This window comes from Perna viridis, chromosome 5, assembly GCF_037379345.1.
Source record: "Perna viridis isolate PV_CMFRI_1.1 ecotype Kerala chromosome 5, ASM3737934v1, whole genome shotgun sequence".
Taxonomy (NCBI): Eukaryota; Metazoa; Mollusca; class Bivalvia; order Mytilida; family Mytilidae; genus Perna; species Perna viridis.
This window is the reverse complement of record NC_142449.1, coordinates 44,309,832-44,325,257: the sequence shown is the minus strand read 5'-3', so window position 1 is coordinate 44,325,257 and position 15,426 is coordinate 44,309,832. Positions and strand designations below refer to the sequence as shown.

Below are 15,426 nucleotides of genomic sequence, written 5' to 3'. Positions count from 1 at the left end.
GCTGTAAAAATATAGTGCAATTTCTTTTTGCCTCTCTACCAACTAATGTTTTGTCAAAAGATATGAACAATGACTTATAAAATAGAGCAAACATCACACTGTAAGATGAAGAACTTTTTAAAAAGAAAATCTAACATAATAACATAAAAATGTTCCACTGAAAAGGTTGGTTTGGTGATTACAAAACGAAAGTGAAAGTAGGGAAAATGGTTATTTATAGTTCAAGGCTACTTTTCTGTCCGATCTTCGTGGACTCACTCTATTTTCTTTGCGGGAAATTTTTTTTTTCACATGTCCTTAGAAATGCTACATAAGTGAAAGTTTTATTGAATCAATTTACATATTTTTTTTTAATTCTAAAAATATGCACTTCACTATAGAAGTCTATGGGAAAATTAATACGATACTGAGACCTACATAAGGTACTATAGCGCCTACTAGAAGAAATGAAATTATCTCCTTTTAATAAACTCAAAATTGTTCCATTTTTAAATTAAAACACTTTATTTCATCTTTATTTTTAACGAAATCAAAAGAGAAAATTTATTTTGTTTAAAAATTAAATCAACAAAGTAATATACATATTCAATTAGCATATGTTGAATAAAGTAAAACACAATTACACCTTAGTGATATGTTTTACGCAATTTGTTAAACATATGTAGGAACAAGGTGTGAACGAAAACCTGGTCATAGAGACAAACAGGAGTAATGTATTTCTCCTCTGTTACATGTCTATCTGTCGTATTTGTGTTTGATGAATTAAATGTAATATATTGCCATATCATACATGTAGTATTTATACATTACTGCTTTGCGTTCTAGAATCAGCCAGAAAAATGTTGTATGTAATTTTGTGGATTGCGCATGAATTGAGCTTTGAAGCTTCAAATTAAGGAGGTATATATATTAATTCATCTTCAGTGCCCGATGTAACAATTCGTTCGGTAGTTTCGAACTGGTGCAGTCGCGCACTTAGCCCTGCGACTTCTACATTTTATAAAGCTTAAGGCAATTAATCATTTTTGTCTCCCCTTCCGTAAAATATCGTTTTACTTGAATCAAACTTGTATAAAATTTGAAAAAAATATATAAAATCATTGAGTCTCAGAGTATGTTATGCTGAAAACAAAATCATCACATTGAGATGGGGCAAATATACAAATCATGTGTTACTGTTTCTCCTCAACTACATAATAACACTGCATGAGTGGCTATATACAACTTCATAACCACTTAAAAGTCAATAATGATTCCTGTGGTTAACTATATACATACATACAGACAGACAGACAAACAAACAAACGGATCCCTGAGCAAAGTACTAAAAGTTTTCCAAGTACAATAGCGGAAAAATAATAAGCACGTACATGCATAAATCATTGTTGATAAACGTATCAATACTTTTAGTTAAATCAATAATTTCTATAATATTTGTGAAGTTTTAAAATATATAAATGAGAAAAATAAAAGTGAAGCATTATTTTATTAGAATTGATGATTACGAATAACTGTAAATTAATGTGGGAAAGTTTAAAAAAAAATACATCTATATAGGTAATTAACCTCCCGCTATCGGTTGTTCTCGGCTTGAGCCTCCCAACATTTTATCATACATTTTTCAACGGTCTTGTCCGTCTCCCGGTGGGAGCTGGTGGGAGCATTTAAAGTTCTGCCGCTTTCAAGATTTTCGTTATTCATCAGTCAAAATAATGGGGATGAAACTTGGAAGGTAAGAGGCCCAGAGGTGACGCACTTCAATTTTGGATATAATAACAGGGGTCTGCTTTTGTAGAGTTTCCCAAGATTAACATCAATGCAAACTGTATCTCTGCCTGTTTTTGCTTTTTTAAAATAATTTATGGATTAAATACAAACGTAGCACATGATGCAGCTGACTAAAATAAAAGACAACTTCATTCACATAAAATATAGAGCTAAAATTTACATTAAATATTTGAAAAACCGACAAAAAGCTGAACTGCAGACAACAATTAGCATGAAAGGACCGCTTGGCACAAATATTATATAAGACCTGTTATAACAAATACTAAAACTACATGTCGGCTATTAACCACAGATATTTACACATAAACATGAAGAATCTGAGCGGAGTATCAAAGTACTTCCTCAGGTAACAGCTTTGATATAAAAACGGGTATTTTAAGTGTCTACATGTTTTTGGCGTATGTGCAGGTGTACACTAAATACGAAAGAAATGTTGGAATATTTTTGATATGTTTGTATTATATTAAAATTCACCAAAACCTATCAAGCTTTCATTTGAAACAGAATGAAATCAATCAAAGTTACGGTGCGATTGAAGTAAAATATTTGAATACAAACGTTCAAATGATTTGAAAAAGTTGCGTCCCTTTCCTAAGGTCTACCTCCTTGAACCAAATCACCAGCATCGTTCCTATTTAAAAATGTTCCCTTTTATCAGTTTTATGTCAATAAGTAAAATGGAATCTAAAAAGATAACAAACTTCATTTTTTCATATTACAAAATGCTACAGTATTTTAAGTAACTCCCTATATTTGATGTAAGATATATAATCCTTTTGAATGAGTTTTCTAGAATGTTAGTTTGACTATTTAACCAGCAATTTATAAAATATATGATTTAGCATTATCATTATTGATACAAATAGTGCACTATTCATATGGCATTAAATGTTTAAATAAACCCATATTAGTATGTATAAATGTCGGTTGTATTGTTGTACATTGGTCAATTGATGCATTCACAATTAGTAGGGAAGTCTATATTTTATCATGACTTTTCAAGAAAGGTCAGCTATGATATATTGAAAATGCAGTTCAACTTGGTTTGAAGAGATTTGGAGGAAATGTTTACATTGTATACAATAAAATGTCACTGAAATATAGAGCTTGTAATTACAACATTTGAAATACACGTTTTTATGCTTGTCTTGTTTTAAAAGTGCCCACTTTTTCTCAGTGAAAAATGCTCATTAAGTACTTTTTATTATATTTTGAAGGTCGCTTTTCTCAAATCATGTATTTACCAATAGTTTTTATCAGGCCATTGTAAATTCCTTTGACTGTTCACATTGCATCACTGTTTTCATCTCACGTTCAAAGTCACGGTAGTTTGAGTAGGAGTCTGGCAGTTCAACCATGTAACTGCAAGTATGGAATAACGGCCGCCTTTGAACTCCTCTAAGATCAGAAAAATCGACCGTGATATTTTTTTTCGGTACACAACTCTGTCCTGTAATAAGTTGTAATATGTTTTGTAAATCGTCCCCGTTTAGATTTCCAATAAACTCTTGGAAGAACTCGTAAACTTTCCTACGTCGCCTCGATAGGCTTCCAAAAGGAATAGTTGGTGCAATGACACGCAAAACCTTCTCTGCAGTCGGTCTTAGTCTGGCATGAAGTAAATCGATATGATCTACAGTCAAACGGCACCAAAACCTGTCAAAATGATCCTCTGGAATTCCTTGTCGTATTTTTTCCCACAAATATCTTGGTTTTATACAAAGTTCATTTCTTGCAACCTTAAGCAGACTATCTTTAAACGATTCTTGTTTGAGTACACAACCCATGTCAAAGCGTATAAAGAGGTCTTGTATCTCGGAAATTTGTTCATTCGTGAGCTCTGTAAAATTTTCAAGAGCGTCTTTTAGAAGCTTACTGTCTTTACCATCAAGGTATAACAGGAAATCGTGTAACAAAGCGCTTTCGTCTACTTCCGTTGTATTGTAAATCATAACCATTAAAGAACATTTACTTAATTGAACCGGAAGGAAACCAAGGATAGCGGTACTATGGGTAAGTATTCGACCAAGATTTATGAACTGATTCTCGTTTCCCATGTTGACCAATGACAGGTGTGGCACGTGAACGTACTGACCTTGAAAGTGCGTATCTATGACAGTATTCCAAAACGTCGTGAATACGTCCCGACTGACACCACCCCAATCTGACCCACTTTCTCCCAAAAGTTTGACATGCAGGTGATAACGAAGAATTTCTTGGTCGGCATAAATGTTAAGCACGTCATCGACAAGGTGATTTCTACGTACAGTGACTTGGTTTTCTCTTCTATCGACCAATTTAGAGAGATCTTTCAGACCTGAAGACATGAAATAAAATATATTGTTTGACAACTGGAGTTAGTATGGATTACAGAAACCATTTGGAGAAAGTCACTACCACATGTGGAAACAAAAAATTAAAAAAAAACATTTTTGAAAAACAGCACAAATAAATTCAAGTAAATTATCTGTGTGGTCATTTCGAAACATGATCTGTTTACTTTTGTTCTAATTCTAACGTTTATCAATTACTGGCATGTGCTGTGTTTTTCTATGCATTCCACAGACTCTTTAAACCAGTTTGTGTGAAAAGTCAAGATGAAGAAAAACGATCATTTCTTCCACTACCGTTTGTCAACAAAGGTATAGATGCAATTAATTTGGCTAACATACTCCATCACAAAAACGTTACCAACAAAATTCCCCCATATTTCAAAGACAAATCCATACATATTATTTCATATTCCTATACTTCACCCATCGCATCCAAAATTTTCAATTATAAAAGGCTATTGCAGAACCTCGAGATTGAGGACTTCAAGGCTAAACCACCTGACTGTTCTTGCAAAACCTCTCCATTCAAATATGGTCCTTCTGGTCACGTCGTTACGGGAGATTTAACAATTATCGAAATCGAATCTCTGCGTAATATCCTTTCTAAAGGTCCCAAGTACCGTGAACCACGCTCCATAAATTGGAATTATAACTTTAAAGTTCTTATGGATGCCGTCGAGGACTATGCAAGAAAATGGATAAAACGAGAACAATAAGACATAGATTCTCTGTCAGAGTGGTTGAAGGCCGTGAGGTCTTTAATTTTGAAACGAATAAAAGTTTAAAATAGGCCAATGAGTGCCAAGGCTACATCAGTTTTCAAAGACCCCGATGTAGCAAAAACATTGTCTACTATACATGACAAATATGTTGTCGTACCAGCAAACAAAGCCCAAAACAACATTGTTTTTGTCTGCAAAATGTTTATTATCAGAGGTAGACGTAGAAAATAATAGCAGTGATAAGACCTACACTGCTACCACTCTTTCCAAAGAAGAGATTGTGGAAAACCATACATCTGTGCTATCCTCTTTTGGTCTCTCTACCAAGGACGATGATTGTGATTTACCGTCTATGTACTTGATTCCTAAACTTCACAAGAATCCAGACAAACAACGTTTCATAGCTGGATCTGCAAAATGTACCACCAAACCTCTTTCAAAACTTTTAACTTCTATACTCACAACTGTCAAAGAGGGTCTACAGTCCTACCACAACACTTGTTACTCCCGTAGTGGTATTAATTCAATGTGGATCCTGAAAAATTCAAAAGATCTTTTGGAGACAATCAGTTCAAGACTATTATCTGAATATAATAGCATTAAAACCTATGATTTTTCAACACTGTATACTTCTATTCCCCATACTCAGTTAAAATCCCGACTTAAAAACATTATACATCGTTGTTTTTCCAAAACAGATGGTACACCTAGATACAAATATATAGTTCTTGGTAGAGACTTTGTAAGAAGTAATTCCAAATCTTCCAAATATACAGAGGAAGATGTTTACAAAATGCTGGAATTTTTAATCGACAACATATTTGTCCAGTGTGGTGGACGTGTTTTTCAACAAACGGTCGGCATTCCAATGGGAACAAATTGTGCTCCTTTACTAGCTGACCTATTCCTTCACTCTTATGAGGCTGACTTTATAGCTGATCTGATCAGAAAGAAAGAATATTGTTTGGCTAGATCCTTCAATCTCAGTTTCCGCTATATAGATGACGTATTATCTTTAAACAATCCTAATTTCGGGGATTTGATACATTGCATCTACCCAAAAGAGATAAAAGATACTACAGACACTGTGAAGTCAGCCTCATATCTTGACCTACACTTAGAAATCGATGGTGAAGGAAAACTATTGACCAAACTTTACGACAAACGTGATGACTTTTCATTCAGAATTGTCAACTTTCCTTTCATCTGTGGCAACATCCCTTCGGCTCCTGCGTATGGAGTGTTCATATCACAACTTATACGTTATGCCAGAGCTTGCCGAAACTACGCAGACTTTTTGTATCGCGCTAGAACTCTAATAAATAGGCTTCTGGAACAGGGTTATCTTGCTACAAGATTGAAGTCATCACTACAGAAGTTTTATGGTCGTCAACATGAACTCGTGGATCGTTATGATCATGAAAACTGATTTATTCAACGGGTCATAGTTTTCCTTTCCTCGTTTGTCTACCCCGGACTTGACTTTTTATGAGCAACTCGGCGGGTGTTTCTAGAAAAGCAGAGGACGCTTACCCTACCGGTGCACCTGGTCCATGCTCCCAGTTTTTAGTGGAGTCCGAGTTGCTCATTTACTTTTGTTACTTTTGTATGTATGATTTTAGTTACTTCATGTTCTTTGTTGTGTATGTCTGTTTTCCATGTCTGGTCTTTGTCCCTGGATTACATTCTTTTGATTACCGCTATAACCTTGGTTCCCTTGATTACTCTTTCACAGAGTATTTAAACAAATTATGCACTTATTAGTGTATTAGGTAACTTACATCTCTCTAAATCACCAACCAGAGTACAGCGTTCCTCCTGTACACTCTTTGCACTCTCTGTTCCATTAACAAAGTTGAATGCCATAGCACCTACATTGCGAAATTGAGAGAAAAAAACGTATGAGATTGTGGTTGGTGTACTTGTTTGTTTGCGCTTGTGGTTTGTCTATTTTGTTTTGTTTTGTTTTGTTTTGTTTTTGTTTTTTGTTTTTTGTTTTTTGTTTTTTCATAGTTACATGGTACGGTTGTGGAAAATCAGTAAAAAAAATTAGTGTAAACCATAAATTTTTATTTCAGATTACATTTCAATTATTGTTCATTGTTACAGACCAAATAATCAAGTAACTTTATTGGAACCAGTTTTTCTTTGCAGCTTATCTGATACCAAATGAAAGAACATCAATTTGGCAAATCCTTTGATCTTAGTTTTTGCTATAAAATGACGTATTGTAATTAAACAATCCTAGTTTTGTAAATTTTAAATATCGCATCTACTAAAAAGAAAACAAACAAAGTTGAGATACAGAACACTACAGACACCATGAAGGTAGTCTTATATCCTTACAAACACATAGAAATCTTTGGAAACGGAAGACTCCTATCAAAACGATGAACGTTGACTTCTTATTCAGTGTTGTTAACTTTTCATCTGTGGCAACATCCCTTCAGCCCTATCGTATTGGATTTTAATATAACAACTCATACGCATTGTCAGAGCTTGTTAAAACTACGCAAAAGACTTTTTGTTCCATGCAAGACATCTTACAATAAGGCTTCTGAAACAGGGTCATGTTTCCACAAAATTAAAGTTATCACTACAGACGTTTTTTTGGTCGTCATCATGAACTTATTGATCTTGATGGTGTATCCACCTGCACTATAAGAAGTGAAATTTTCACCGTGGTGTAGTTTTCTTGTTGGTTTACTTGAGTGTGACAATGTTTAAGCAACTCGGTGAGTATTTCTAGGAAAGTAGATGATGCTTACCCTATCGGTACGATTGGTTCATGTGTCCAGTTTTTAGTGATGTCCGGATATCTGATTCATGTCTCCTTTATTTTTACGATTTATTGAGGTTATTTCATGCTATTCCGTGCGTATGTCTGTTTTCCCTGTCTAGTTTTTAGTTGATTTCTGCTCGAATCTTGGTTTTCTTGATTACTCTTTGTCAAGACATAATTTTTTTAAGCATATGACGAATTTATCGATACCCTGTGTAATGTTCTCCTCTGTTGTAGATGTTTGTGTAACTGATGGTCCTTGGGTTGGTTCTATGACCTCGTGGTTTGAAGTAGCTGGTCTATCTGGTATGTTGTATAAATTTAGGACACGTTCCAGTTCGTCTTCCTCTCTGGTTCGGGGAATGTGAAATGAAAAAGGCTCGGTCATTTCGTCGTCTGGGAAAAAAATAGATATTCATGCCGGTAAAAACGACAAATGCATCGTTTCAAACATCACCTTTTTTGCATGTTTTGGAAGTGATGAGTGGTGCACTAGAAAAAAAGGAATATACACGGGTATAAAGATCTGTGAACAAAATACCTAGATATTTGGATAAACACATTCGTTAATAAATTTGCTAACGGAGCGTTTAATTTAGGTAAATCCGTCTTCTATAATAAAGTTAAAAAGACATTTGTTGTTATATCGGCTGATGGTTGTAGAAAAGCAGAGGGGATTTAGCCTATTAATGCACCATATATTATTCCTAATTTCTAAGTGGAGTCCTGGGTGCTGAATGATTCTATTATTTCTCTGTGTATTAGTATTCATTACAATGTACTATGTTTTGTCTGTTCTCTAACCTTTGTCTCTTGGTTACAGATATCCTGTTTCACGTCCTGATCATGGCATATATTTGGCGTTTGATATAACAAAACAATCCTAATTCATCGATATATGCTTTTAATATCATGGTTGGTCTTGTATTATGGGATCTACGTCATGTCAACGTAATATATGTAGTTTCATGACACAAATTCATCGTCAAAATAACAACTTTAGATATTCTTTTAAAGATCAACAATGCGAATAACTTTTGTAGAAAAATGTAAAACATGAAGATAAAAAAGCTCCACTGGAAAGGATTAGGGAAAGCAGAAGATTTAACACACAATAAAATCTTATTTTATTCACCATTCCCATGTATGTACCAAGTTGCAGTTGTTTCCAACTTTTAAGTTTTTTTTATGCGAAGTTTTCTTATTGTTACTCCTTTCGACTATTACCTAGAGTTTATCAGTAATTTTGTAATTGTACTTATATTGAAAAGTATATATACCTTTTTTACATCGTGCACAGCACGTAGACAAGCAGCTATCTTTAAAACTAGTACACGTATCACCACATTCCTCCCAACAATCTTCCAAGTCATCACAATCATAACTTAGTGTACAGAAATGTCGTTTAAAAGTTAAAAACATAAATATACATATTTCCTTAAATGCTTATTTCGAGTCTCCTTAAAATATGCCTTTCCCCACTTTAGACTTTAAATTCGTATTGATCACCTTAAGTTGCTGAGTGTCGTTTTATATGTAAAACAACCACTTACTCGTTATAAAGATTTAGTTAATCCATCTTTCAAACCCCTGACTGGAGTTTAATGAAACTTTCTCAAAAACTCTTTACCACATGATGACCATGTGCGCCCTTTATTTTGCAACAACAAATTAAACAAGTTTCTCTGGTTCTAATAGAAAACATGGACTTTGTCATGGGTGGACATCATTGGGGGGCATCTTCTATTTACAAGTCTTTTTGTACCATGCACTGAATGTAATTTCAAGAAACTTTCAAACATTCTTTCCACGTGATGTTATTGCACACCTCATATTAGAATAAGAATCCGAATAAGTGATAAGTTATATATGGTTTATAAACGGATTGTGGATGAGATTTTCTCACAGTTTTTTTTCTAGTTGTTTATTCTGTTATGAAATATAAATACTCAGAATATGATAAATCGCAAAGCAATAATGGAACCCAATAGTGAAATAAAACATTGTAAAGGTATAATTATGATATTTTACATATACAATTCATTCGGGCCATAATTATTACTCTATGTATCTTTTATAGTGTTACAGCAGTGGGATTTAACAATCTAGCAATATAACAAACAAATATTATTTTATAATATACAGAAACGCACACTATAAGTATCATTATCTTAAATAAATTACATGAAATATGAACGAAATACAATAAAGATTTGCTTACCGTTTACAGCAACGGTATACTACCCATAAGATCAAAAACACCCCGGTCAGTACTAAAACAAGATATAAACGATGAAATTGCTAACTTTGAAATATAGTTGTTACTATCTCGTTAATTGTTTGGGTTTATCTTTGTTCATATTGCAAGTAGTGTTTAAGTATAAGTGTTTGTAAGAATCAGGCAAAATGGACAAAATCAAAAACATGCATGTTAAACCCCACCTATCCGATCATATAATTTCAATCCAGAATGTTTTCTATATTTGAAAAGACCATTACTTGATCTCTGCATCACTGGACTTGCTTAGATTTTTGTTCAATAGAATTTTGAAAATGAGAGTTATCTGCTCTTGCAGTGTTCATTTTCAGTGCAATTTCTTGTCTCCAAGTCCTCGATTTGTAAATAAAAAGCAATATGATTTTATATCAAGACGGAGTAGGGCCAAAATCAGATGATTTTTCTGTTTTAAGCATGAAATGATGTCGTCTATGGGTATGAATTTTAAAAATATACGTGTCTTTAAATATTCAATTTGTATAATATGTGTTAAAGGGCACTGAAGAGGTAAGTTCCAGTTTACCATTCTCAAATGTTGCGAAGTAAATCAGATCGTGGCTGTTTTTGTTAGGGCTGGTAAGACTAACAAATACTTTTATCGGTAAAGCAAATTTCGTTAAAACTTCAATCATTCATTTACTTTTGGTACATATAAATACACTTGGTAAGTACGTAATACTTTCGTTAGGTTCCGCTTTTCAAGACTGACATAACCCACCTCCAAACACTATTCCTACAATAGTTCCCGTCTCTTTCTGTTGTTTGTTTGTCCAACAATCAGGTGTTGGGGCAACAGGGAGAGGTTTGAGTGAGCCTGTGAATATTAAAAACTTAATATAACCAGTTTAGATATATTGTTAAAACATTACCGGTGGTCTTCAAACTTGACAAAAACTGCTGTCTAAACAGTTGAATGCTTTTGTATTAAATGAAAAATAACGTCTGAAATAAAATTTGAAATTACACGAACATTATCGGTTAAAATTATACATTTTCAAAAAATAATATTGCAAAGGCTAGTTTGTGTACTTACAAAGGTGGTGTGGATAATTGTATGAAGTTGGAGACCACTTTCCATTTGCTTCCATTATAGAGCAAAAAATAGGCCTTGATTTCTTAACATCACAATTAAAACCTTTTATTGTCAGATATGAACCATCATCTGATGTGGTGTACCCAGTCGATTTGGAGTAAATCCAAGAGATGTTAAATTGCGGTGTATAAAAACGTGGCGCGGCTGAAGGTGAGGTAGTGTGACATGCAAATGTTACAGTCATCAACGATCCAGAAAATGTTGTATTTAATGCTATTATTATAGGAGCACTTGGTGGATCTGTAAAAAACAAAAAAAAATGTCAAAATTTATGCTCTTTCATTTAATAAATAATATTTCTACGGACTGTTTGGTTGCCCTAAAACCAATGGCTTATACTTGAAAGCTATAAAAGATACATCAGGTTTATTATAGTTTCTTGATAGAAACACTGAGCTGATCTGGTCAGTTTCATAACATGGTGTGTTTTTTTTCAGTGAGGCGGATATTTTTTCAAAGCTGACAACGTTATTTTTCATATGGAAAAGAGATTTTGTTCAATGAATTGTATAAGGACCTGGTAAATCATGTTGACCATTATTGCAATATGCTGTTTATTGGTTAAATTGAAAAGATAAAGATGAAGTTTGGGTCTGTGGTCTTTCGGTAGAAAAAAACTTACACATAACTACGACGGTCAGAGCGTCACGTGTACGGTTTTTATCAGATCTGCAAATATAAGTTCCATTCTGTTCGCTCGATATATTTCGAATGGTAAGTTTCACATGATTTTTACTTTTATTGTACTCCCAAGCAGTTTGTTCCACAGGTTGTCCATTGGGATCAAATATGTTAACGTCAGGTGCATTAACGTTCCATGTCAATATTGCATCACTGCCAATATTAACAAATGTGTATCCGCTGTCCGTTGTAACGACTGAAAAAAATACATTTTTACCTTTTTAGTCGGAAATGATGCGATTTTAACTTGTTCATCTTTGTTTAAAAAAACATAGAGATATCACATCAAAGATGCTATATAAATCCTTCTGTACTGTCTTTGACAGATCTCAAACTTCAACCAACATAAAAAAAAATATACGTTACTTTAGCTTTTATCGATCACTTTGATTTTGTATGTAACTCTATATAAATGCATCTTTTATCATACTTACTTTATAAGCCGTTTTTTTTTTAAAACTTTATTCTTCAAATAACGTCAAAACAATACAATATGAGAAAATTATTATTTTTTGTAAGTACAGCTCTGCCTTAAAACCAGGCAGACGCTTATGATCGGTTATAACAGTTCTTTAAGAGCTTGTGTTGTTTTGTTACATAACTTGCCGACTTTAAATAAAGCTTATTTGAGTTGATTTGATTTGATCAGTGATTCATGTATTTCTTCTTTTTATTCTTTTCTTTTATTGGACGTCCTTCAATTACCCTAAAAACAATCTATTCACAAATAAAAAAAACCTGCAAATTAAAGTTACACACTGTCAATATTAATACTCAACATTTAGTTAAAATCTACGAAAGAAACGTACAGGGAAATTTCCCATTACAATTTTACACAATAACCAGTCAACAATATTTCAAGCTATATAGCAGATCCAAGTAAATGGACTTGATTTTAGGACGTAACAAACGAATTTGAACAGTTTTATATATTATTTTGAGATATGATGAATCACCCCTGCCTTTTTTTTTAGACAGAACCAAACCTAATATACATCTCACGCTCATACACAGTAAATTCAAAAATTTTTACGAGCATTTTTGCAACACATAAATCCACAATTATGTCTGAAAATACAGTACCTAGTTTTCTTGATTAGTAATAATACAAAAATAAAAATTATTAAGAACGAAAACACGATTGTTCATAATTTCTTGGAAGTATATCTCATTACGATGACATTTGTTTGAAATAAAAATAGTTTACCTCTATCCACTGTGATGTTATATGTCGAAATACCACCATAGTACCCACAACCCCATAAACCAACGGGATCGCTCACTGCAACACCGGAAGTCCATTTGAAAACACTTATATCACTGGAAGAAGTTTTGTTCCGTGAATATTCTGAGGAAGTTCCAATAACATTCGTCTGAACATTTCGGAAGAAGTAAATTGGAGAATCGTACAAATTCTCAGTCCTACAGCAAATGGTCAATCTGGAGTTTGCGACGGGAACATTACACGGATAAACAATTATTTTTGGAATGTTTTCTATCCCTAAGAAAAGATAAAATATTTTTGAATACCGTATAGCGGGTTATTTTGCCGGTGTAGAATTTGACAATTTTGAGGTAAAAGGTATGCGAAAAATTTTGGCGTTTCTAATTTTGGCAGAAATTAAATGATAAACATAATACATTTACTCAGAGTAAAGTTGAGCTATTTTGGCGGTTTTAGAAAGACTGCTAAAAAACGCCAAAATAAACACCCCGCCAAAATTACCCGCTGTATGGTAGTACAATTTTACTTGATTTGATAATTGATCGTGACATAAATACTGTTTGACACGCGTGTTTCTATGGACGATATTTAGCGCGTAATGAAGCAGATGTTTTTGTTTGTCTGGTCATTTCTCTTTCTTCTCAATTTGATTTTCAAATTTCAATGAATATCCACATCTTATAACTTATACGCAAAAAAATCCCATCCAAATTAAAGAAAAAACAGATTCAAGAAAAACTATTGCGCTCACCAATCCTTCGATGTATAGAAATGTTCTATTGCTCGTATCATACCAGTGGAGTGGAAAATGTGTTCTGACTTAGAGACTAAACATAAAACACCCCTTCTTTAAATGGTAACACTGTTAACTGTGAAAATGCTGAAATTAGCGTTTCTGTTAGGTATGCAGCAACACATGTAACACATCCACATACTTTCATTAGAAGCGGTCTACAAGCATGTCAACGTATCGCCTTTACCCACAACAAAATGCTTACATATCATGTCGGGTTGGGAAGTGTCATTGACATAACATATGAGTTGTGTTGTAATTTTGGCTTTAATTAAATACTGCGCTACGCTTCATTAACTGTACTTGTTAAGTGTACTATTAGTGCAGTTGAACTTTAAGTCCTTGGTTTCCTGGTTTGATGGAGGGGAACATCGTATGCTTTGACCTCCATTAATGATATCATTCACATATACTACAAGTGTCTTATTGTACAGTGCCGGATCCAGAGGGATATAGAGGGTTGGCACCTCCCTTGTTATTGAAAAAGTTGTCATTTCTGTAAAATTGGCAAAAAAATGGCAAATAATGTCCTAGCACCTCCCCCTTTTTCTGGGTCTGGATTCGCCACTGTTGTACATAAACAAATGTGCACTATATTTATATGTGATATACTAATATTTACCTAAGCAAGTTCCTAAAAAGACCAGGAAAACAATAGCTGACGCTGGATTTTGAGACATAGTTCTGAATAGCCAATGACCCTAAAACGAAAACAGACATAATTAACTAAAACTCATTGAACGCACACTGTACAATAAGAAGTGTATGTTTAAGCTTTCCTTGAGAATTTAAATGCTAAAAATAATTTTTCCAAGTGTTACCCGAAATCCAGCGGACCATTACTTGTAATTTCATTTATAGCTTGAATGGATCATATTACAATTTTGTCTTGCTATGCAAATTCTTTACCCGTTGAACTATTTTATCCATTGAGTATTTTTTAAATTTATCAAATAAAATGTTTAGTACACGATCTGCACAGAAGATCCACGGAAAACTAAACTAGAATTTTAACAGATACAAGAGTTCAAGGTACTAAAAAGCATAAAGATACGGATTTAAACTTTAAAATAACAAAAATAAAAAGCATCAGAAAATAATGAATATAAAAAAGTATCACAAACACGAATAATTTATAATTTTACATAATATTCATAATATTTAAAGGACATTTACATGACGTTTTGATCCTGCAGATATGGCTTTATTTTGATAGCTTGCCCATCTTCATAGCTCTGTTGACAATGTTTAATCCGGTTAGGGAAGTTCGTATACATATAATGATTTAATATGAACAGACATACAGACAAACAAATAAATACACAACAACCTTTGTATTTTTGTTGTTAAGTTTCGCTTACTTTTAAGTTAGTAATATTACCTAAGGGAGAAAAACTTCCCGGATAGCACAATCCTCCATGATTTGGCTCAAGTGAATAAAGTATTATTTTGGGTTGATTTGGAAATACCCTTACTTTCATTCTGTATAAAATTCATATCAATAAAAACCTAAATATAGAATATTTCACAGTTATATTTTTAAGTTAGACGTTCTTTTAGTATTTTAAAAGCCTATTCATCCAAATCACATGTAACAATAATCATGCAAGCTTTTGGTTGATGTCATGCTTAATTAGTCAAAAAAGGGTAAAGTACTAGAGCCACTTACTAAGAATACGTGCTTCTACTTAAGTTTCTACTTAAGTACATCTCTTCCTTAAAATCAGGCAG

General features: G+C 33.3%; 1 protein-coding gene across 5 annotated transcripts; it reads right to left on the bottom strand.

Moving 5' to 3' along the window:
- Window positions 1–99: 99 nt before the first annotated feature.
- LOC148617865 (uncharacterized) lies at window positions 100–15,170 on the bottom strand. 5 transcript variants are annotated; one of them, XR_015922553.1, is made up of 12 exons: window positions 15,077–15,170; window positions 14,318–14,396; window positions 12,885–13,178; window positions 11,619–11,873; window positions 10,937–11,236; window positions 10,622–10,717; window positions 9,847–9,898; window positions 8,906–9,009; window positions 7,836–8,021; window positions 6,625–6,714; window positions 5,094–5,253; window positions 3,965–4,105 (listed from the first exon to the last, which is right to left on the bottom strand). XR_015922553.1 is itself a non-coding variant. In XM_088585478.1 (11 exons), the coding sequence occupies exons 2-11, from the start codon at window positions 14,373–14,375 to the stop codon at window positions 3,045–3,047; spliced, it is 2,496 nt and encodes an 831-aa protein (XP_088441604.1). In that variant the 5' UTR covers window positions 14,376–14,396; window positions 15,077–15,170; the 3' UTR covers window positions 100–3,044. The 5 variants fall into 5 exon arrangements, 2 of the variants coding, with proteins under 2 accessions (XP_088441604.1, XP_088441605.1); XR_015922551.1 differs by lacking the exon at window positions 5,094–5,253 and adding an exon at window positions 4,518–4,803 and having other exon boundaries at window positions 3,968–4,105; XR_015922552.1 differs by lacking the exon at window positions 5,094–5,253 and adding an exon at window positions 4,620–4,803 and having other exon boundaries at window positions 3,970–4,105.
- Between the last annotated feature and the right edge of the window lie 256 nt (window positions 15,171–15,426).

Excerpts from the sequence above, each read along its gene's own strand:
- LOC148617865 (XM_088585478.1), bottom strand. The coding sequence starts at position 14,375 with ATGTCTCAAAATCCAGCGTCAGCTATTGTTTTCCTGGTCTTTTTAGGA. Across the intron at positions 6,715-7,835 it reads AGAGGAGAACATTACACAGG|GTGCTATGGCATTCAACTTT; the intron begins GTATCGATAAAT and ends TTCGCAATGTAG. Across the intron at positions 4,106-6,624 it reads GGTTGGTGATTTAGAGAGAT|GTCTGAAAGATCTCTCTAAA; the intron begins GTAAGTTACCTA and ends TCATGTCTTCAG.